Source organism: Ixodes scapularis, unplaced genomic scaffold (assembly GCF_016920785.2).
Source record: "Ixodes scapularis isolate PalLabHiFi unplaced genomic scaffold, ASM1692078v2 PGA_scaffold8__174_contigs__length_109621045, whole genome shotgun sequence".
Classification (NCBI taxonomy): domain Eukaryota; kingdom Metazoa; phylum Arthropoda; class Arachnida; order Ixodida; family Ixodidae; genus Ixodes; species Ixodes scapularis.
Window position 1 is genome coordinate 92470894 of NW_024609883.1, and position 23805 is coordinate 92494698.

Consider the following 23805-nt stretch of genomic DNA (forward strand, 5'->3'; position numbering starts at 1 on the left):
TCAAGGCCTGGTTGTCTTCTGCATCCACGTGGTTAAGGTTACTCCAGTTGAGCCGGAGCCGATGAATCCAGTCTCTTCCTATGAGAGCAGGGCCCTCCTGGCAGAGAACGTGCAGAGGCAGCTGGTAAGGCTGGTGCTGGTGCTCCACGGTTACCGTCGCCACACCCTTCGGGCGCACGCACTCTCCTGTGTACGTACGCAGCAACACCGTAGCCGGCCGTAACTTTATCTGCGGAAAACACGACCGAAAAACTTGATGCGACATCACAGACACTGCTGATCCCGTGTCCAGTTCCATTTTAAGCGGCACTCCCTGAACACACATCGTAAAGCATATGGGTCCATGACGGGGTTTCTCGAGCGTTGCCTGAAGCAGTGGCTCGACGTCCTCCTCGGTCTCGAACACGGCGAAGTTTTGTCTCCGGGCGTCTTTTCGCTGTGTGTCTTGACCTTGCGCTCTCGAAGGTTGGAAACTAGACGTCGGTTGTGAGTGGCACACTTTCTGAATATGCCCAACTTGGTGGCATCTAAAACAGGTTGCTGTTCGGAATCGGCAAGCACGGTTACGATGACGCAAGCCGCATCGCGTGCACGGTGAACCGTCCCGTGCCCAACCTCCTTCCGCAGAAAACTTCTGGAAATCCTCCTTGACTGCCCTGCTAGGCCGGCACTCTGTTACGTTCTTAGTAGCTGCCTCTACTGATAATGTGATCTCTACCGCCTTTTTGAAAGTCAGAGACACGTCCTCAACAAAAAGCCTCTTTTGAATGTCAGTCCTGGCCAGCCCACATACAAATCTGTCTCTCAGAGTTTCTTCGAGGTTCGCTCCGAAGTTGCATGTTTCTGCCGATTGCTTAAGGCCCGCCACGAACTCCGCAATACTCTCCGTTTCTTGTTGTGTTTTTCGGTGAAACTTTGCTCTTTCCGCGATAACTGATGGTCTGGGCGAAAGATGCTCTCGTAATGCTCTCTGCAGATCCGACAACGGCTGACTAGCCGGCGTGCTCGGGGCGGTCAAACTTTTCAATAACTTGTATGTCTTCGGACCCACAATACTCAGGAAGGCATCTACTTTGTTGGCGTCCGAGATCTTATTTACTCGTAGGAATGCATTAATCCTTTCTTCGTATGTTTCCCAATCTGACTGAGATTCATCGAAAGGTTCTACTTGCCCAATCGTGGCCATCCTGGATGCTTCCGAGTGTGGTCCTTCTTGGACGCCTGGTTGATTCTCCGTCTTAACGGTCCCCGTCGAAGTGCTCATCAGTCTGCGTCATCCCATCTTCGTCGCCAAGAAGTTGTTGTGTCTTGGAAGTGGGACACCAGCCGAGTAGTAACAACAACTTGGTTTTATTGACAGCCAGCCGTAAGACCGCGCATACCGCTGGTCCTAAAACACTCCCCCGTGTCAAAAGCCGTGCTGTGCTTATATCAGCAAAGAGGACGAGAGGGAAGGGGGGCGGCGCCCTAGCTTAGACACGTGGCGATGACATAGCTGATTGCTATCGGAATACAAACACTACAGTTATGATCTCTTTGTTAGTAAAAAAAAGAAAAAAAAGAGGAGTCGACAAGGAAATAGAAGAAAAAACCAACCAGACACAGTGAGCGAGCGAACGAAAGAAGCGACGAAGAGCGATGCTGGGGAAGCAGGAAAACCGGCGTTCGTGTTGCCAAATACTTTGGCGTAGTGTCAAGTTGGGCAACATGTCAATCACAAGGAGCCGGCTCTTTTGCAACTTTCTTGTTTGGTGCATACATGCATGTTATCAACGTGGGTTGAGGCAGTGTTGCTGCGTCGCATGGACGGCACCGTGGACACGGAGCTCGAAATGGGACACTTTACAAACGTCTGTGTGCGGCGCTCCAGCAAATCTTATTTTACCCGTTGGCTTTGTTTCAAACATCGCACCAACTGCGGTTGCGACATTCCGGGAAAGGGATCGGTTTTACAATGAGCTTACTTTGGTGGAGACTGTCTTTGACCTTGCACCCTGCGGCTACATTCCAGGATAATGGGGCGTTCGCTGACCTTGCAATCCCTGAATGCTTGTGTTATTTTTCTGTCTTTTTCCTTTCGACTGTGGAAGTTTTTTTCTGCGGTCTCAATTAGTGTTAATGCAGAATTAGTAACGCCAGCCTAACAGACCACCACAAGGTGGGTGAGGTTCGTTTGCTACCTTTTTGGTGGCAAGTGTTGCACTTCTAAATTGCATTATGAAATGTTTTCACCTATTGTTTGAAAAAAAAATGAAGACTGCTTTCGAAAAAGTTGTTTTATTTCGAGTGATGCACATCGGGAATCGCTGCTCTTTTTTTAGTGATTGTCCCGATCTTTTGAAGCATAGTTGAGCTTCAAACATGTCGTCGCAATAACAGTTATAACTACCAAAATACATTGAGCAAAAAGTATGTTAAAAACGGTCACTGCCAAGCAGTGCGGAGGTCCCGATTGAGATAGACCAACGGATAGACCGCTACAGAGCGAGTGCTCAGGGAGATTCCAACGTACAAAACACTTTGGCACGCCCAACTATGTATTGTGCCCTGTAATATTACACTCTTGAGCTAACGCGCAATGGGTTGGATATAAATTATGGAGCAAATCATGAAACAAATCGAAAAACACTTTTTCTCGTGCCGCTCCGTCTGGCTGTGTTTACCTTTCTTAACCATTCTTTTCTTTGGCTGTTTCCTTTTGAGAAGACGTAAATTCCTATGCCTTTTTGCCTGGTGCCGTTATTGTAGCACCCTGGCACACGAGTGAAGCCACCCATTGAAACCCGCGAGTAAACACCCAATGAAAAGTCTCATGCTAACCCGAAAATTTCCAAACGCCGGGTGCAACACGAATTGACACAGCCTAAATACTGGGAGAAAAAGAGGTACCAGAATGCGCCGCGCAACTCCTGGTGAGATCGGTCTATTGCCAGACCATTGAGCAGTTGCCGAGCCACTTGGCTATTCTTAAAGTGCTGAACGGTCGTGAAGCCCTTGAGCAATTGCTGAGTTGAGCGATTTTTGAAATGCTGAACAGTTGCAAAGGCATTCAGCATTTGCCGAATCGCTGAGCAATTTTTGAAATGCTGACCGGTCTCCAAGGCGCCAAGTGATTTTTCAAAGGCTGGGCAAGTGCCGAGTAACTGGCTCAGCTTTTGACAGCAGTACAGCAGTCGCTGCTTGAATCTGTCGAGATGTCTTCGGAGTGCCAGGTCTCTCTCCGTCTGCTCTCGCAGCACCGCGTGGTGGCGGCCCCGGTGGCGGAGCCGCCTCCCAGCCCCGCCCACAGCTCGCCCTCCAAGAAGGGAGGGGGCAACACGCGCACCCGCCATGTGTCGTGGCCGGACCCCAGCAAGCCTCGGCGCCCCATGAACGGGTTCATGCTCTTCGCCCAGAAGCACCGGGGGGAGTACTCCCACCTGCACCCGGGCAAAGACAACCGGTGAGGACTCCCTGCCTCTGCCTTTCCCTGTGCCTCGCAGAATTTTGGACTGTTTCAGCGTTCTCAGAATGTACCCTTGGCCGTGTTTCTTTCACTGCACAAAGAAGCTACGCATCGCCGAACGCCGGGTCTTGGCTTAAACGTGGCGTCGGCAGTTCGGACCAGCTGCCAAAGTTTCAGAGCTTGCCGTTATCGGATTAAAAAGCTGGAAACAGTTTCTGGCAGTTTTCAGGTAGAAAATTGCGACCCACGAATACGAGGACACGAATGGCATCTGCTGTCCGGAAAAGGCCCTATTTTCTCGTTGATAATTTAGGAAAATTGCTTATAAATTTTTTTTGCAGTAATAGCAAGCTCTGAAATTTTGGTGTCCGTCTTCGACCGCCAGTGGCACACTTAGAAGGAGGCTAAATGGTTAAAAATGTGTAGCTCATTTTCGTGGTGAGGAAAATGTGGTTCCCTTTTCTCCCAGACACCCGGTACGAGACGTGATGCACTCAAAGGAACGTGCAGTTCTTAATGACGTTTTGTCGTTTTGAATAACAGACACCAGCTTTATTCAATCTTGGAGGCATCTGCAGTGCCGAGAAAGGCACTGGTGCAAATGTGTGCCTTTGGAAAGTGCCTTCAATGCACAAGTTCTCGTACAAAGGAAGCATTCTGCCAAGCTAGGCTCACGTGCCTGTGCCTTTGTGATCACTGTAGATACCTGTTAGGCGGAGTGTAACTTGTTTTGTGAGTATTGTAAGGTGTAGTCAATGCCTTTGAAATTTACCTAGAGTAAAATGCTAGAAACCTGCTGACAAAGTTAGTAAACTTTGTTGGTAACTTTGGCTTTTTTATTTTATGGCATACTAACTGTTCCTGTTGGTCTTAGTGCTGCTTCTTACTGCATTTTCTTATCTGCATATTTTTTTGCACTATTGCATTTTGGGTCATTCCATGCCAAACGTCCCAGACGTTTTTGCACTTAGCCATTTATGATTTTTAAAAGAAAATTTCTGGCTTTTCACACCAAGGTCTTGAACCTTTCCCTAAAACGTTTTCGGCGAAAACATTTTTTTTTTTAAAGGAGCTGTGCAACGATTTTAGCATTGAAAGAATTGGCATCTTCTACTTTTGAGATTGTTCATCTTGTCACAAAGAACAGAAAACACACCTCCTTCCTTCGAAATGTTGCGATTCCGCCGTGTAATCGCGAGGCAAAAATTAGAATATTCCCCGACCTGCAGCCGCGAGCGGCGGCCATGAGAAACGTGTCATGACATCAATGGGGGTTTTGTAGAAAGATAGCAAGTTGTGCGAATAGCTGCTCGATAAAAGGTAACTTTTCTATAAATCTTGTCGTTCCAACATAAATATAAATGCTTCAAAAACCTGGTACCATCGACAAAACTTTTAGTTTTAGTGGCGCCATCTATCCTAGGTCCACAAAACCCAAAACCGTCAGCTCTATCTGCTACCGCAAACAGCCACCGGAAGCCGGAGGGGGAGGGGGACAGAGTCGGACGGGTATAGCCGGACCCGTATGAGACTTTCCTCCTTTCACCATATTGTTCGCGCTGCACCCGCCAGCGCGTGGTCACGCGGTCGCGAGCAGACGAGTTCTCGCTGTTCACTGGTGGCTCGAGAGAGAGAGCTTCACCATTGACGTCACAGCGCACTTGACTCGGAAGATGGTGAAGGAGTTGAGAGGTGCCAAAAACCCCAATCTTCGTTAAATTTTAAAATAAAACCTAGGACATGTAGGCAAAAGCGGTTTTTTGTTTTTTTTACTTCAGAAAGGTTGAGGCTCTAACTCCCAAATTATTAAGCAAAGCACTGAAACTGTTGCACAGCTCCTTTAAAGGGGCGCTGCAAGCACTTTTTTACTGGTTTTTATATTGCACCGAACCTGAGCGCACTGACCGTAGTAACGTAATGAAACTTTTCTTTCTCGAATTTCGCTTTATTTTAAAAGTTTTAGGCAAATTAGAATTACAAAAACAAGCAAAAAATAACTTCCCTCATGACGTCCTTGGTTGCTTGAGTGGACGTGAACTAGAGGAGGGCTAGTGAGCTCAGCGAGTGCTCACGGCTGCCGCACTCCGTGTCAACGGCTCGAGAGGGCGCCACTAAAGCGTGTTCTGGATAGGTTGTATACAGCGGGCAGCCAGAGCGGCTCTCATTCCATTTGCTGCACAATTAAACACTAATTCGGCATGACATTTCATTGGCCACAAACGACAGCAAACACGGTGTAAAGATCAGTTCAGAATGGAAGCCACTTCGCGCTGCCGTACCGCGAAACGGCCAAACCGCAAGACAGAGCTGCTCGCTGAAGGGCTTGGAACGGTCGGAGCCGGTCGGATCTTCCAGTCCGTAAACGACCGCAGCGCAGCCGCGTACATCCGGGACCTTTCCGTGTCGGCTCCTGATCTCACTACTCCTTTCTAGTATGCGCCGCCTTTTCCACCACTTGGTGGCGGGTATGTCGACGGGTCATTTCTTGTTTCCATACTTTATAAACTGCATTTGTTTCTTTTCTGATCTAAAGTACTGAACAAAAACTACTTTTATGAATAATTGAAATGGTTCGCGCCACTTATATTTTGTATTTCGACTAAAAAGAAGTTTTTAGTGGCTCTGACCAGTAGTAAGCCCAGGACCGAAGACGTCACATATCGCGCGCTTTCGGCACCGCGGGTCACCTCCGTAGGTGGAGGAGGTTTCCGCGTCGTCCGCTTAAAATATGATGCACTGATATTTAGTTGCTCTCTCTGTGCCCGCTGGCTTGCCCGAACCGCAAGAGACGTGGAAAACGCAAAAAAGGTAGACGCATAAATATGATTGCAGGGCCTCTTTAATGGCGTGAACGTGGCTTTCATCTTTAAAACTGGTGTAAGGCTAGGCATTATTTAATAATAGAGTAAAATTCAAGACTTTTTTCGAAATGCTTAGCAATTTGTTTTTTAATTTCATATGACTCTTATCTTAATATGTCATGATAATTACTAAATTTTTATTGTTAAAATATTGAAAGCAAATCAATAAAATGCAAAAAATAGCACTTGTCTAAATTTTTTGCATGCTTATCGCTTTGCACCTGGCAATTATAACTCTTTTTATTGAAAGCCCTGTGGATGTATTACAACTGAAAAATATTTGAAGCCGTACAACCAGATACTTAGGGAGAAAAAAATCTGAAGTTGTGAAAAAGCCAGTTTTGCTGCATAAACAGCCGTTTATTCAGCTCTGAGGTTCTTCAAACAAAGATACAGAGAATAACAACTTTAGAAGAAGAGTTTATTTCCTTTCATTTCTGAAAGTTTAGTCAAGATACAAAACTTTTTTCTAAAGCGAGAAAAAAAAAAAATATTGAAGTTGAGCTCCTGTGTTTACACTCCCAACCATTGCTGGTTAAGAGTGTGATTTTCACGCATGCACAATTTTTTTACTCACAATTGCCTTGCGTATGCAGTCACTGTTTACGGCTAAAGACGCACCGTGGTTTGCCACTGCCGCTTCCACTGATCCTTCTTTTCAGAACGCTTTGCAATTTATTTTATGAAATTAAAGCGGCTTTTAGCTCGCTGTGTTGAGATGATTATGCAATTTTATTGTTAAAATATCTTTTCTTTAAATTACACGAAATGCAAAGAAAAATTTCACTTTTTTTGTTGTTGATTAATTATTACTTTGCACCTGGAGATTGTAAATTTTTGTATTCTTAGCCTCGTAAATGTAAAACAAAATAATGAACAAAAATATTTATAAAATTGTAAAAACGCTTGTTTTGCTGCTGCAGCCGTTTATTCTAAGTAAAATCCAAGTAAAAATATGAAAAATAGCGACTTTAGAAAAAGAGTTTATTGCCTTTTATTTCTGAAAGATTAATCAAAATTATTTTTCTAAAGCGAGAAAAACGATATTGAAGTAGCTCTCAGCGTCGCAACCTGGCATTTTTCTTTAGCGCCTCTTCACCAGACTGCACGCCACCTGACACGAGAGCTTAGAAGCTTTGCGCGCACTTGAGTGCACACACGCACATTTTTTTACTCCCAATTGCCTCGCGTACACAGCCACTGTTTACAGCTGAAGACGTCCTGATACGTTTACGTGACATCTATTCGAGCGAAAGTTGTAATAGTACATTGATTTATCTGCGGTTGACCCGATTCGCCTCTCGCCTGCCACTACATCAGCACAAAAAAAGTTTTTAAAGCTGAATATACTGGTTTGGATACAATACTGGCTTGTGCCATGAAAGACCTGACCTTTATGTGCCCAAACCATGTGAATAGGTAAGAGTGCTTTCTTTTAGGCGCAGTGTGTACCATCAACATTTCTGGTTGGTTTGCAGAAACTGAACTTCCTTCGTGCTCTCTCGGTGCAAGTGGTTGCCACGAAATCACGCAGGCCAATGGCGGTCCCTCATTGATGTTCGGGACCTGACGGACACGGATGGACGGCACCTTCCTCTTCGCTCAGGGGCCCTGAGCGAAGAGAAAGGAGCCTTCGATCTGTGTCCGTCAGGCGACACATTAGCTATGAGTAAACAAGACACAGCTATACTCCGAATTTAGAAAATAAAACAAGCAAAATTTTCTACATAGCCTCATTAGCATTCGCTAGAACCGCAGAAGGACTTGCCCGTGTGTAGCGACCTGCCTCATACGTCAATAGGGCGCCGTACTCCGACAAAAAATAAGCTTTCTTGGTCAGATTCCCGATTACAACTATTCAGTGGTTGTTCGAAACAATACCCCTTGTTTTTCTGCCCTTACCGTTGGTCCTCTCCTTTCAAAACGCCAGTAGGGACCTCACTCTATCGTTTTCGCGTTTCCTGAAGAGAAGGAGTTTCGTCCTCGTCAGGCGACACCGATGCCGTTAGGCATTGAGTTTCGGAGTGAGGAGAGCTGACATCGGTAGAAAGGGCACGACGGGCCTGCTATGTAGTGGCGGCACGTACGATTGCGACATCGTACACACTGTTGTTTAAAAATAACGAGTAGAAGCGGCCGCAGCAAGCCACGGTGCGTCTTTAGCCGTAAACACTGACTGGATACGCCAGGCAATGGCGAGTCAAAATTGCACATGCGTAGAACCGTTTGCAAAAGTCACACTCCTGACCAGAAATTGCTTTGCGTGCGCGCAAAGCTTCTTGGCTCGCACGTCAGGTGGCGTGTTGTGCGGTGAAGGGGTGCTAAGAAACAGTGCCAGGTTGCAACGCGGGAGCTTAACTTCAAATTTTTTTTTTCTCGCTCTAGAAAAGGATTATTTTGATTAAACTCAAAAATTAAAGGCAATAAACTCTTCTTCTAAAGTCGTTTTTTTTAATATTTATACTTTGACCACCGTAGGGTAGAATAAATGGCTGTCTAGGCAGCAAAACTTCAGAATGTTTTTCCTCTTAAGTATTTTGTTGTATGTCTTAAAAAAAATTTCATTCGTAATACATCTCCAGGGCATGCAATAAAAAAAAGTTATAATTACCAGGTGCATAGCGATAATTAAACAAAAAAACAAATTGATGAGGTGCAGCTTTCTTTTTTTGCAATTTGTTGAATAAAAAAAAATGTAGAAAAAAGATATTTCATAATAATTGCAACATAGCAAGTTGAAAGCCATTTGAAAATCATAAAATGAATTGTGAAGCATTTATGAAAAAAGATTTTTACTCAATTATTGAATACATAATTTTACGCCCATTTTATAAGTTAAAACACCCTTATGCAACAAGTAATATATTAGGAAAAGGTTAAGGATCTTAAAGGTACACAACAACCCCCAAAATGTTCTAAAAATGTTTTGCCAGGCGATTTAATATGGTGTCAAAAGGCTACCCAATCAGCATTTTGCTACAGTGTCGCATACACTTTTAATCAAGCCAAAAGACGCAACTGCCTGGAACCGAAACTGGACTGGGGAGGAAGAAGAAATGGAGAGGAGGAGAGGGCTGCCAGAAGTCACATAACTATACCCAAGCACATTTTCTTTTTTTCCTTCGTTGTTTTGGTTGTGCGAGGCAGAAAAAACATTTACACGTCGCAACGAGAAACGCCAAAGTCAAGTACTTTGTGCTTGACATTTGCACGTTTTTTAAGCTCTTACCAATTCGTTTTCGTAAGACGAGCAATGTCTTGAGCCATCACTCAACAATGTCTTTGTGCAAATCAGCTCAGTCGTAAGGCGTGTTGTACGGAATAAACTCAAATTGTTTTCATCAGTAAACAATTTCTCTTTCGAAGCTAGACAGATTCCCCGGAACCGCGAACAACAGTTCTGAAGTAGAGGTCCCACACCCGTCGTCCGCCTACATCGCTTAGTTTGTTCCGTTCAGCCGTCCAACCCGCGACCTCCGCAATACAACGCCATGTTGAGAATCTCGCAAACATTGCACAGAGTGCTTTCAATTCCCTGTGCAACCTCTTTTTTTTTTTTTCCATTAATTTATTTGCAGCATTTTAGAAGCCACAAAAAATGGGTATCATATTTTTTTCTACTTTAATATTGAGTGTGTGCCTTCAATGACCCACGGCTCGAATATATTCGGTGGTTGTGTCTAAACCTCAGAGGATGGCACGTGACCATGCAGAAGAAAGTGAGCACGACTCAAACCGGGCAGTTCTCGGTCGGCAGTTTTAGGGCAGAAAGAAAACGAATTTCGAGCCACAAATTGTGTTTTGGGTAGCTGGGCTCTCATATGTCATGTACAAATAAAAACCTTGGCGTGCATAAATACCCTGTCAGTGTCCCTCTAAATAAAAAGCCACAATTTTTTTTTTTTTAATTGAACAATGGTTGAGCACAATGTTAGGGACGTTTGGAATGCCCTTTTATGTATGACTTCCATGCAGATTGTTTTGTTGCTGTTCCAGTGTGCCACTGAGTAAGCCCCTTGGCTCTTTGTGGAGACCTTGAGATCGTTAAATAAATACTTTAAAGTGCTATTTATGTACAAACTACTCTTGCCAACACCGGACAGATGAAAAGAAATACAGTGTTGTAACATGCCGAGAATATAAAGGAGCTGCTTTTACCCAAATCATGCTAAGTAAGTCTCAGTGCTTCTAGACCAGGCACAGTTCCTTTCCTCCCTCCTTTTTGGTTCGTGGACCACGATAACCCGTCCTAAGGGGGTCCAGTTCTGGTCCTGGGCAATGGCGACAGGTTTCTTGGCTGCTGATTGGACATGGCGTTGCAATTTTCTGCTGGGCGAGTGTTATCGGCTAATAAGAAATTTAATATCGGTTTACGAGTGGGCAGCATTTTGGTAAGAATTTCTCGCCAACACACGAATGGCGAGAGAGATCTCGCAGCCTCCGACGTGCCGCTCCCGCATGCTCCTTCGTCCACCAGCAGATTTCGGCTTTTGTACAGCAACGGAGCAACTTCAGGTTTAAAAAGAAAACCTGGATTATTGATTGCTTCCAACGCAGAACAGCAGACAATCGGAGTTTTAGCCGGCATCCGGTATCACTTTATTGCAGCGCTCGTTTTTTGCAGATGGTTTTCGACTCTGCGAGTAGACGACTGTATTTCCTCGTTTTATTTGTCTGACACCTCCCGTAGTCAGTGGCAAGTTGAGAACGGGAGGGAGGAGCTTCGGTCATGCGTGGCAAAAGCTTCGCACCTTCGACGACGCTTTGGCATCTCGAGCATGCAGCCGAAGCACGGCGAAAGGCACGAAACGCGTGCTAGAGGCAGGCACACCCCATCCTTCGCTCGCGTTGGCAGACGAACTGTCTGTGAACGTCATTCCCCGTTTCGTCGGAGCCAAATTAAGTCTCACGGCGACCGAAATCGGACCCCAGGTGCGGACTGATGGCTTGTGCGGCGCCGTCTCCCTCGCAGGGCCATCAGCGTGATGCTGGGCGACCAGTGGCGCAAGATGAAGTCCGAGGAGAAGAAGATGTACTCCCAGGAGGCCAAGGTGCGGGCGGACGAGGTGAAGAAGGTGCACCCGGACTGCTGGAAGCGCAAGCGCTCCTACTCCACCAGCCTCTGAGCCGCCCCCTTCTCCGACCGGCACGCCGGGTGCAAACCCCGCCCCCACCCGGTGCACGTCCGGTGCCGGGTCCCCGTCCGGAGGGGGCCGTCGCCGTCGTCGGCCGCCCGCGCACGCGTCTTCCCGTGCTTGCCTCGGCGGCCGACGCGCTTACAGACTGCCGCATTTCGGCTCGCCGCTTCGTCAAAGAGGCCACCTTGCGTCGGGGCGAGCAGATTCGGCAAGCGCGTGCTGTTGCGCGTTTGCGTCTCACTTTTGTTTCTCGTCTGCGTTTTCGTTTGTCGCTTTCCAAGTGAGGTTTTGAAGCCTTTTTTTGGGGGGGGGGGGGGGGGGGGGACATTGAAGAAATGTTTTAAAGCTGGTGCACTCATTTGCGTTTGAGCGGAACCGAGTGTGTTGTAACCCTTTCGTGACGGCTTGTGACGAGTAGAGCCTGTGCTCTGGAGTTGCTGATCGGGGTAGCTTTGGCCAACTTCCAATCTGCATATAGTATATTTCCCAAATTTCTTACTCGTTCCTCTTTTACAGGGGCCTCGAAATAAATCTGACAACGTTATGAGCAACTTTTTCTGATAGACAGCGAGTAGACCTGATCCCGCAAGTACCGCAAAAACTCTCCGCCTATGCTCCATTTCACGATAACTCGGCGAAATGTGGAGGCTGCGGCTCCCACGACCCAGTAAGAGCGCTCCATGGTCGAAACCACTAAGGCCTTGTTACCACCATAGCAGCAGCGCCATCCGCAACAAAACATTGTTTTCTTTCTCTTTTAACGGCAATTGAATGCAACGATTTCAACTCTATCGAGAATAGATTAAAAATAAGGAGTAAATTTATATTTAGTTCAAAGAAGTGACTAAAATCCGTATCTGCTCCCAATTTTTTCTGCTTGTAGAGGCGTGGCTGTTGGCAGTTGCAGCAGTGTGATCGACTGCTCCACTCAAAACATTACCCCGGCATTATAGCACCCGCCACAGACTTCTGGGGAAATTGAGCGTATGGTTGTCTGATAAACTCTTTTCGAAGAGCTCGTAACTCTTAGGACATGGCAATGTTGCGGCGGTGGACGTCCATCCCAAGTTGATTGGTTTCGGGGCAGACGACTCTTGGCCGGCAGACGACAGCCGGTTCCTTGGCACAGTGACACATACGCTCACGTGACGTGTTGTCATGTGCTTCGCTCCAACACTTTTATTGTGTCGCTTGGGCCGTAGCCTCAACAGTTTGCCAAGTTATCGTGAAACGGAGTATAGTTATGCGCAGATTGGAAAGGTTCCGGAGCTATCTAACAGATGGCGCTAGCGTACCAGTGTGTTTTCTCGTCGTAAGTGGTTACGGACGGTTAGGGTGGATATTAATAATCAATGCAATTTGAATTGTCATCTATATTTTGATTTCAATTGTAATTTCAGTCTGACCAGTTAAATTGGAACGGACTATGATAAGTTAAACCTTTTCGAAATATTCCTGAAAAAATGTTTATTTACCGTTTGTCCGTCATTTTATGCTTTCTATGTGCATTTTTGTTTTGTGTTTAAATAGAGCAATCATCATACAAGAAAAATTAATAAAAGACTAAACCATCAGCTATGTAATGTCCTATTGCAACAAAATCGGAATGCAGAAGAAAGAAATGAAATCTTGAAAAAGTAATGTCCTATTGCAGTCAAGTGAGAACTGTAAAAAAAAAAATCAAATGAAGTGTTTTAACCGAATTAAAAAACTTAACCTGTGTCTTCTAGTATGGCAATGACTACAGCAATGAAAAGTTGTCTATTAAATTGTAGTTTACATTTACAATAATTCTTTTCTCTGTATTGTCATCGGTGATCAGACGAATTGCTCAATGAATCTGCCATTTTGGAAAATACATTGGGGGTTAAGAATCACTATTTTCTAGCTGTAGTGATTTAAATTGGATTTTTATTTGAATCAAAGAGATCTGATTTATTTGACCTTTTCGAAAATTTGTGACTTTTTTCACCTTGCTTGCAATGCTGTCGATCATGCTCAAGCGCAAATGTGTGAATGAGCCTTTGAGGAGCCCCTGGAGAGATCTTAAAATGAGGGTTCTGTCGATTCAGCTGCCTGTCTGCTTTATGTTTGTTGTCTGCAGTGATCGTGAAATGCACTCGGTTCTTTTCTCTTCTTTTTTATGTTGATTCTACAAATGCACGCTTGCAAACATGCTTTAGCTTTCATTTTGTTGTTTTGTTGGTGCAGTGCTCGCTGTCGTTTGTGACGTCTGCTCGGGTAATCTCAGCGCTCGTCTGCTAGCGCCCGGCAGGCTAAAGTGCGTCTTTTGCTTTTTACTTTCAGAGGTGTGTTTTTCCAAGAGCTTCACGCACGGCTATCTCGTCGTTCTGGTTTCTCGCCCTTGTCGTCTCATATTTTTCTAGACATCCATTTTTAACAGGACACATATTTTTACTCTTTTTTTTGCTCGCAGTTTTGTGCTTGTCAGTTGTTGATGTTGCATCCTCCTGCTACGACTTGCAGCCCTTGTGCTCTTTGGGAATTTGAGTATACACTGTCGCTTGTAGGGACAAATTGTGCTACATCCAATGAACTGGGAACCTTTCTCGTCGGGCAGAAGAGCGGAGCACAAGGAGGCTAGTCAAGCACGTACCTTTCCCGTCTTAGTACAAATCATGTGTTTGGAGACCAGCGAGAGCAAGATTTTATATCCCAGAGAAGAAAAATGGACAATAAAAGAAGGGAGGGAACGGTCGTGTGCCAACGTTACCCGCAATCGTGCCAAAACAATATGCAATCCTGGGGGGAGGCTGTTTTCAGCATTGCACACGACAACTGCTCATCGTCTATCGAGTCACTCAGAGTATAGCGTTTGCATCAAACTGAATTGTTGGTCAGCTTATATTCTTTTAGTTGCTATTCACTTCGTGAGTGACATAGTTTATCTTGTTGCTGGTTTTAGGGCGATTCTGTTGTAAAAATCTGACCGACCACAACTGCACTCGCTTGCAGTTCGAGCGCAGGTAGGTTAACTGCGTATGTTCAGTTGGCAGACGGTCAGTCATAGATTTATTTTGTTTTCTGTCGAGATATACAAAGAAGGGTGCATATTTTTGGGGCACTCGCCAGTTTAGTTTTTTTTCTCTTAGCAATACTTGTTGGGGTCTTTTTTCCCTGTGTCGACAGAAACGGCAATTCTGTTGCCCTTTGCTCTTTCTGAGGAGCCCCTTTGAATGTCGTCTGCAAGTATGCGACACGGTGCGGTCCTTGTAACCGTAGCTTTTTTTGCTTTCGGTCTTTGTTTTCTTGTTCGCCGATGCAGTGTCGATCTCATTGTCACCTGATGACGTCCCCCGTGTTTCCATCACTGTCCTGTTCTTCCCCTCCGTTTCGCAGACAATTGAAAAGTGGCGATTGAAGGGAGTGGCTTTACGGCCGCCATTCAGGCTTTTTAGGGCGGCTTGGCTTGGCTTCGCCACTTGTGGGAGCAAGAGTAACGATTGCGGACTTGGAGTGGGATGTGATCGGAGTCACTGAAGCAATAGGGGAGGGCAACCCTGCGGGCCTCAAGTGTGAGCTGCCCCCGCTTGCGTGTTCTTTGTCTCGGAATGTTTTGGAACAAAGCGCTAAAGGTGTGTGTAGCATGTGTTATTGGAGGTCTGTGCATTTGCAGAGTCCTCGGTATCTAACGAGTTGGTTTTCCTAAGCATGCTTGAGCTCTCTCGGCGAGGGGATGTGGGAACCACAACCTGTTTTATGTGTCGAATGTCGCTATTTTTTTTTTTTTCTAGAGGTGTGGTATTTCTGTGCTTTTTCTATTTTTTTTTTTTTTTTAAGTGTTGATCATCACCTGGTGAACTCCTTGCCGCCCTTGCTGGTTTCGTATTTGTTTCCTCCTTTTTTGGTATTTGTCGGAGCTCCATATTGTGTGTTTTTTGTTTTTTGCATGTCTGCATGCATGCGCGCGCCAAATTATTGTTTTATTTGCTGGTTTGTTCACCACTAGTGGCAGTACTGTTACAGTAGGTGCCAGCCACACAGTGGGCATCCATGTGACTTCTCTCTATGCGTGTATTTGAATGTCACAATTCAACTGAAATAGTTTGTTCCGCCGGTTTTTTATGAGTAAAATTTGTGATCAGACTTCTGTTGAGTTTTCTGCAGGTGAAAATTTTTTCGTTTCAATGCGACCATGACGTCTGTACTTTCTTCATGCGTAATTCAAAATTGTGGAGGTGTCTCTCTTTTTTTTTTATGATTGATTTGTCAATAAATTTTTACGTTTCATACGAGTTACCAAGTCGTCCTCTCCGTGCGGCTTTGCGCGGGAACTTGAGATCATCGAAACATCGAAATCCCAACCAGGACACTGCGATGGTAGGTAAATAATATGAGAATTTCGAAATTTCATACGAAGTAATGGGTTGTGTAGTTTGAGCGCATGGTATTTGCAAGTGTTCTGACACTACGAAGTGGTTAAAAGCGCGAGCGTGCCACTGCAACTAACCGAAACGGCGGCGGCGCTACGCAAGCGAACAAAACAAAGTAATAAAGCGATCCAAATAATTCCATGTGCCACCACCAGGGGGCACTTTCATCTGCTTCCGAATTTTTATGCAGCAGCGTTTATGACGTGAAATTCCCTCGTTTGTAAGTATCTAAGTTCTCGTTATTTGTCGCGTTCAGCACGTTTACCTGTTACATGACTTTTCGCGAACGTAGTAAGACGTATAGTTCGCGCTCCGACGTAGTCTAGGGACGATGTTTTTGCCGTCATCGACTAGCAAAGCCGGCCGTAGTAGACGCGAGCGTGTGGCCCATGTTAGGCTTAGCTTTTATGGCGGCACCCTGCAAACGCCGGACGTCGGAACAATAGAATCTGGTCGATAATGCCGAACGTTGAGGGTTCAGCCGCGTGCACGAACTCCCCGTGTCGGCAGGAGCGAAGCCTCGCTGCGGAATGGTAGTACCGTGATCGTAATGTCGTCGTAGCGCGTACGCGGCGACTAGTTTGTTATCGTTTTTTGCTTCGCCGGTTGGTTGAGGCGCTTCCCTGCATGGCATGGCGGACTTGTACAAAAAAAAAAAAAAAAAAAAAAAGTAATCGACGGTTGTATTTGATTCTTTTGGTGGGGGACTAGGTTCTCAAATGACGTCTTTTTTGTGCTGCGTCGGGAACTCGTGCCTTGGAATTGTGGTTACTGATTCAGTGAGAGACGAGCGTGTTTACGTAATAGTTTTTTCGTTTGTGCGCGGAAACCGCTGCCGGCATGAGACGCGGCACGCGGCGAATTTGGTTTCGATGGTACGCGCGTAACCTTTTGAATGTTAACATTGTTGCGCGCGATTTGTTGGTCGGCCGATCGTTGTTTGAAATCGTGTGTCGATTTGTGGTGTGCATTATTAACCTGGTTTTTCTTGTTGCTTTTTTTATTTTTCTAGTAAATCACATTTGAGGCGTCTTTGTAAGAATTTTTTTCATTATTTCTCTTTCTCTATCTCCTTTATTCTCGCTGCTTGCCCCATATAGTCACTGAATCCCCGACGAGTGTCGCTTTTGAGAGTTAGTCTTTTTGCACCAGGAGGCTGCTGTGCTTTGGACCAGTCGCCCATGTTTGCCTTGAGCATGTGCCAGGCCACCCAGAGTTTAGTGTAGTTAAAGCCAGTACGGGGCCAGTGCAGGCACTTGGATCGCTGAAATTGAAATACCGGGTGTTTGCAAGAAAAGCGAACCGGGTGTTTTTCCCCACAAAAAAATTCATTGTGCGTCGCCGAACGCTCAGTTTCTGCCTAAATGCAGTGTGAGCCGTTGGGACTGGATGCCGAAGCTTCAGAACTTACCGTCGTCTGATTCAAAAGTTGTGAGCTATTTTCGGATATTTTTAATCGGGGAAATGGCGACCAACAGAGTCGACGCGTGCATAGAAATGAATGGCGTCTGATGACGGTACCAGGTCCTGTTCTCTCTTTGAAAATGTCAGAATTGCTTACAACTTCTAAACCAGATATAAGCAAGCTCTGCATCTTTGGCATTTAGCCTGGACCACTGGCACAACATTCGTGCAGAGACAGCTTTTGGTGACACATGGTGTATTCTTAGGGAGCGGGTTGTATTGCATACAAATTGTTATGTAAGAGTTACACATAAAGGACAGAACACAGTGGTAAATGCAACTTTTTCTGGTGGCTATTGGTCCAGAACACATGGTTAGCATGATGCATAACTGTAGTTGACTCTTAAACAATGCACATTTGTTTTGTAAGGTTCACATAGTTTTCTAAGCCCCGACATTAATAGCTAACCTCCCTCGGCTCGTTGGGGATGTCTAAATATTGCTCTTTAAGGTCTTCCCTGGCCTTGTGGACGGCGTTGCTCTTTTCGATGGGTGCGTTTCGGCTGGCGTGCGATTACTTCAGTGTTTTTTGGACTCACAAATTCGCATTGCATGGTCACATTGCAGTCATGTTATTAAAATTTACCTCTACCTGGCCCGCTAAAGTATGCTTACAAGGGCTCGCGCATGATCAGGTGGCTCACTCTGCAGCGAGGTTGTTCCTGTTTTGCTAATTACGGTCAGCTGAGTCTTAAGCACTGCTGGTCAGTTCACTTCCCTCCATGGTGTTCAAGCAGCAATTGTGGCATCGGAATTGAATTTGTTCAGTGCTGTGTTCAGGTTCCCAAGTTACGTGCCACGCTGCTAAAAACGCTAACCTGCAAAAAAAATAGTAATTATTGCAATGTTAAGTAATAACTTAAAGCCATGTTCTTACATTGTGTTCACTTGGAACACAGAACGAACAAGCATTTTTAATGTGCTTTTTTCACGGTTGAGATGCCATTGTCAAACTTGCTAGTATGGTGGACTGCCCCGTACCGACTTGGGCTCTAAAGGTTTGGCTTTGCCATCACCTTTAGGAGTTTTGGGCAAAAAAAAGGCAATACTGCGTTCGTGCCCACTGTGTTGCATAGTACGGAACATGCAAGCTGTCTTATCTAATGGAAGCGCTGCTGAACCGGTGGATCTGTGACTTGGCACACGATGGAATATCCCAAGACCCCTTGCTGAAGGCTGAACTAGGGACACTGCAGCAATTTTCCTGGTTGCACAATTTATTGCTTCACAATTCATACATGACCGCCAAGATGTACAGTTATTGGATGGCTCGTCGCATGTGCTGTGCTTTTTGGCTAGACATTTCTTTACTTGTGCAGCTACATAACGAAGGATGCAATGCCTACCAAATAAGCCGTTCAATAACTTTGGTTGCCACGTGTGCTCCTTGAGCGAGAGCATTGTGATTTTGGTCTCCAGCGACTGTCCTCTCCCGCCTGGGTCACCCCATCGTGTGCTACGTCACAGAGCCACTGGTTCGGTTGCTGCCACGACAGTGCTTTCATGAGACAAAGGCACAGTCTACATGACCCTTATAACAAAAAAAAAAAAAAACACAAAAATTAGGCAAAGGACAATTGAGAGGAATGTACACGACAAGCACTGACTTGCAACTGAATTTTAATAACATGAAACCCTCAAAACACAAAAACACCGCCAATCTTATGAATGTGATTGCAATCTTCAGGGTGTCTAGCGACCAGGAAAACCGGGAATTGTGAGGGAAATTTTAAATACCGGGAAAATTCACTGAATTGTCAGGGATATTGTCAAAAAGCCAGCCCAGTCAGGAAAAATGAGCGGGAAATGCCATCGAGTTCCCTAAGCGAGGACTTGGGGGCAGAAAAATGGGCAGTAAATCCTGCTTAGAGCAGAGCGCGGGCTCTGCTCACCCGATGTAGAGTGTGCTACCCGATGCGAAGAAAGCAGCTGACAAATCTAGTCCAAGCCTTGCCTTGGATTGGATTAGATTGGCTAGATCCAGTTAGAGCTACTAGATTTAGTAACAAATGGGAAAGCCGCAGACCCCAATCCAAGCCCTAGGCCAAAAGTATCCGAAAGTGTGCATCTGGCGGCCATGTTTTCATTGTGTTTCCGGAAGTGGCCTCTTTACTGACGATGTCGGCGGCAAGAAAGTGCTTGTTTAATCCAAACTGGATGAACCCGAATATTTTGGAATATGCAAGTTGGATTAAGCCCGTGCAAAATGGTGGTCTATAGTGGTCTGGGAATTGTACTGGAAATTGTTAGGGAAAACTTGGAAAAGTCAGGAAATTTCAAAGTAGTAATTTGCTAGACACTGAATCTTGCTTCGTAATAACGCTTGTAAACAATCTCGCAATATTGTAATCACATTGATAAGATTGGCGGTGTTCTTTGTGTTTTGGTGGTTCGAATGTTTCATGTTTCTTCTCATGAAACTTCAGTTGAAAGTCGGCGCTTGTAGTGTACATTTCTCTCACTTGTCCTTTGTCTAATTTTTGCGCTATTTTTGGTTGTAATGCATCACCAACTCGCCCAAGTTACCACTGTCCCGTATAAGTTTGGTGGCCGCTGCACAAGCAGTAAAAATGTTCCAAAAGGCGGCAGTTTTGTGCCAGAGGCGGGGCCGCTCCGAGTTTTCCCTTCGCATTCTCACATAGTCCAACAATTGATGTGTTACTCACAATGAGGCAGCTCATTCAGATAAATCGTGGAGTGAGGTGCTTCCACAAATTTTTCGTTTAAGTATGTACGCGCAAGTCTCGTTGTGTTGCGCATGAGGAGACGTGCGCGTGCCGTGCCCATGTGGCGAGAGGTTATCGTTACCAGTAGTGATAGGTCCTTTTTGTGTAACTGAATTCTCCAGTGTGAAATGTTTGACTGTGGCATTTCGTAAGTCTGTGCAGCAAAGTTTAGTTCCGACAGTGTGCTGAAAGGCTGGAGCCTCGCTGCAGTAGAGGTCTTTGGGTGTCGTGGGGAAAGTTGCCCGCCAGTCAGGACTCGCCCTGTCGAATTGGCCGTCTTTCTCGCCCCTTTCTGTGCTCCCAGGACTCTTGCCGTGGAGCCCCTCATAACCACCCCTCCCCACTTTGCTCTTTTGCAGCCAGTGAGTTTTTTTTTTACTGTTTTTTTTTCTCGTAATTTTTTTCTGTTTTTCTTGGCATTTTTTTACCGGCCCGCCTTTTCCCGACCACCTTCCTGCTGCCGCTGCCTGGACACCTGCCACCGCCGCCCGGAACACCCCAGCTCCCGAGGTCGAGAGAGGAAGCGCACCCTTCATTTTTTTTTGACGCCACGGCCAGCACCGGCCGCGGACGAACGAGAGCCTCGCACCGACTCGCGGGGAGCAAGTAACCAAGAAGCATCATGGAGGGCGACGTGGGCAACAGCCAGACGAACCTAATCATCAACTACCTGCCGCAGACGCTGACGGACGAGGAGTTCCGCAGCCTTTTCACCAGCATCGGTCCCATCAAGTCGTCCAAGATTGTGCGCCACAAGGCGACGGGCTACAGCTACGGCTTCGGCTTCGTCGACTACCAGAGCATCGAGGATGCGGCGCGCGCCGTGGGCACCCTCAACGGCCTGCAGCTTCAGAACAAGAAGATCAAGGTGGCATACGCGCGCCCCGGCGGGGAGACGATCAAGCACGCCAACCTGTACATCCGCGGCATCCCCAAGCACTACCCGCCCGAGCAGGCGGAGAAGCTGTTCGCCGACTTTGGCCGGCTCATCCAGTTCCGCGTGCTCAAGGACGACTCGGGCAGCGGCAACAAGGGGGTGGCGTTCGCCCTGTACGACCTGCGGGAGAATGCGGAGGCGGCCATGACGGCTCTGGGGGGCCAGACCCTGCCGGGGGCGACCGAGCCCCTGCTCATCAAGTTTGCCGAAGACAACTCGAAGAAGCTCCGCCCGCCGGGCAGGGGCGGGCAGCTGGTGGGCGGGGGGGGCGGGCCCATGCGGGGCCCCGCCCAGGGCCGCTACCGCTACAACCCGCTGACCGGCTCCTACCAGTACCCCATGGGCGGGATGGCCGGGGCCGCCGGTGCCGAGGGGGGCCACGTGCTCTTTGTCTACAATATTGGGACCGATACGGACGAAAAGTCGCTGTGGCAACTGTTTGCCCAGTACGGGTCGGTGACCAAGGTGAACATCATCCGGGACACCTCGACGGGCCTGAGCAAGGGCTTCGGCTTCGTCACCATGGCCAACTACCAGGACTGCGTGTGGGCCATCGAGGCGCTCAACGGGTTCCGCTATGCGGGCAGGCCCCTGCAGGTCTCCTTCAAGCAGCCCAAGTAGCAGCCGGGAACCACGCTGCGCCCCGCAGGCGCCCCCTGGCGGTTGGCCCCGTCTTTCTAGTTTTCTTCCGAGGACCGCTTCGCTTCGCTCTGCCCCTCCCCCTCACCGGGGAGGGTCATCGACTCGAGGCTGGTAGCGTTTTTCGAGTCTGGACATGCGCAGCCCATACTTGAGTGTTTTTTTTTTCTTCATCGTTTTGGTTTGTCACTGCGGCGGTGAATCTTTTTCCTCTCTCTTTCATAAGGTGATCGTGCGACACAAACAGTGCTGCAAACATTTTTATTTTTGAGGCAGCAAAATGTCACTTCTCCTGTCCTCCCAACTTATTTTTGCTTTCGTCACACATTAGCTGCCTAGCTATTTCCTTTTTTGTTTTCCTTTTTTGCTCTAATTTTTTCTTTGGCGGAGCAGCAGATTATCTGCCATTGTCATTTCCTTTTCCTTTTTTTTTGCGCTCTTTCTGAATTGATTTTGTGAGAGTACTTTTCATTTTCCGAGCCTCATTACCGTTTTCAACTGTCACTAACTTCACATTCAACTTCCTTTTTTTTTCTTGTCAGTGTGGGCAACGTTGGTGAACTCCGAGTGATGTCTTTCCAGTGTGGGTTTGTCTTTTTCCCTTTTTTTATTTTTTGTCTCGTCACCATATTGGACTGGAGGATTACCCACTTGTAGATTTAACCTCCCAAATGTAATGTTACATCAGCCGGTAATGCTCCCATCATGCCCTGGTACAAGAAATACACTCAAATAAATATTCTGTCCAACATCATCAGTCTTGCCTTTTTCTCCAATTCTTTTTAAATGGTGTTTGCGAGCTGTGCTGTGGAAGACACCAAAAAAAAGAAAATACTTATATAAAAAAAGGCTTCTTAGATTTTACCATTTTCTTAGCCCTGCGAGAGTTAATGCCACTGTCACTCGTTAGGGTCAAGGCTTGCTTCCTGAGAACTCGTTCTGCAAATTATAAGTGCCGAACATCTACCAGAATCATCAATGTGAGCATTGGTAATGGGCATGCAAGTTTTGTGCATGTGCTGTATTTCGGGTGTTAGCGATTTGGTTATTGGTTCACAATACCTTGGACGGTAGGGATTATATGTGTACATCAAATTCCCATGGGCGGCGAAGTTGCCGTATTTGATTTGCCATAGCTAAAACAACGATCCTTGAAATTGGACGGCGACTTGCGCCATCTAGTAAATTATACGCGGCTTACAATGTCATTCGGAGCGCAAGAGTAACAATTTTATCCCATTGCGGGTTTGCGCAGGTTTGTCTAAGCAAATCAGTGAGGTTCGTGCAGTCATTGAAAGTGTAAACATGGTAGCGTAAATGTTACTTTTGATCGCTTTATGATTATTGTCGGAATTTTGCGGTGCGCCTAGTTGGTTCCCGCACCGTGAGGTGGCGACACGTCGCGCACGTACCTCTCGTCTGCAAGCCGAGCGAGCGGCCGCTTGAGCCGAAGCCACTCGTGTGTGCAGCCCGGCGCGTTGGCGGCGCGACTTCGAAAGTGGTGCGCCCAGGTGCTTCCAGTGTCGTGCCTTTGCCCCCGTCTGCGTGGGATAGTGCTCTCGTGCTCGTGCGCCCGTGCCTGTCCGTGGGTGACGCAGCGAACCACTCGGCGTCGGGACAGCGTTGTCGAAGCATCCAGGGGCCATGCGGCCGTCCCACCGTCCCAAGAGTCCGTGCCGGGACGTGTAAGAAACCGTCGCCGAGGGCGCAGTGCTGTGTTTGTGCCGCCGTGGATTTGCCGGAGCCGAGATGCGGTGCTCGTTGGCGGCCGCCCTCTTCGTCTACTGCCTCTCCGTGGCTGCCGCCGAGCGCTTGTCAGGTACGCACTATTTCGGGTTCAGGGCCGGCCTGGTCGGGGATCGGGCGGGCCGCCCAACGTCGCCTTCGCAGGCACCGGGACGTTGCTCGCGATGAACCCCGCCGGTCGTGCTTCGCTCGGTTCTCGGGACGTGGGAGGCGTACGCGGAGTACCTTAGCTGCACGCGTCGGGACGTGGGATTCCGACGGGATCGAAGCAGACGGCGGTTTGGACAAAGCACACGACATTGAGTGGTAGACGCGGTCGGCTGGCGCACGTTAAATGGTCTGTGCCACGCTCGGTGCTACCGGCGATCTTCACGGACCACAGGCCTGTGTTTTGACCCTTGCCCGTCATTCTGGCATGCATTCTCAACAAACTGTGCACCAATAGCAGGCCTAAC

General features: G+C 47.1%; 3 protein-coding genes across 4 annotated transcripts in view; all 3 read left to right on the plus strand.

The window, feature by feature from the left end:
* The window catches only part of LOC8040671 (protein capicua homolog), a 42481-nt gene extending 26777 nt beyond the window's left edge, over positions 1-15704 (plus strand). Inside the window, exons 6-7 of the mRNA XM_029967730.4 lie at positions 3237-3442; positions 11279-15704. Coding sequence (XP_029823590.3) covers positions 3237-3442; positions 11279-11432 — 360 coding nt within the window. The 3' untranslated portion in view covers positions 11433-15704. The remainder of the gene's footprint in view (positions 1-3236; positions 3443-11278) is intronic.
* Positions 15705-15935: 231 nt separating this feature from the next.
* On the plus strand, positions 15936-22361 carry LOC8040673 (ELAV-like protein 1). Of its 2 annotated transcripts, none has more exons than XM_040223220.2 (2): positions 15936-16058; positions 20531-22361. In XM_040223220.2, the coding sequence occupies exon 2, from the start codon at positions 20651-20653 to the stop codon at positions 21584-21586; it is 936 nt and encodes a 311-aa protein (XP_040079154.1). In that variant the 5' UTR covers positions 15936-16058; positions 20531-20650; the 3' UTR covers positions 21587-22361. The 2 variants fall into 2 exon arrangements, with proteins under 2 accessions (XP_040079154.1, XP_040079153.1); XM_040223219.2 differs by having other exon boundaries at positions 15988-16058; positions 20388-22361.
* A 675-nt stretch (positions 22362-23036) lies between these two features.
* Positions 23037-23805, plus strand: part of LOC8040683 (A disintegrin and metalloproteinase with thrombospondin motifs 20) — a 259801-nt gene continuing 259032 nt past the window's right edge. The window contains exon 1 of the mRNA XM_042287060.1: positions 23037-23423. Coding sequence (XP_042142994.1) covers positions 23354-23423 — 70 coding nt within the window. The 5' untranslated portion in view covers positions 23037-23353. The remainder of the gene's footprint in view (positions 23424-23805) is intronic.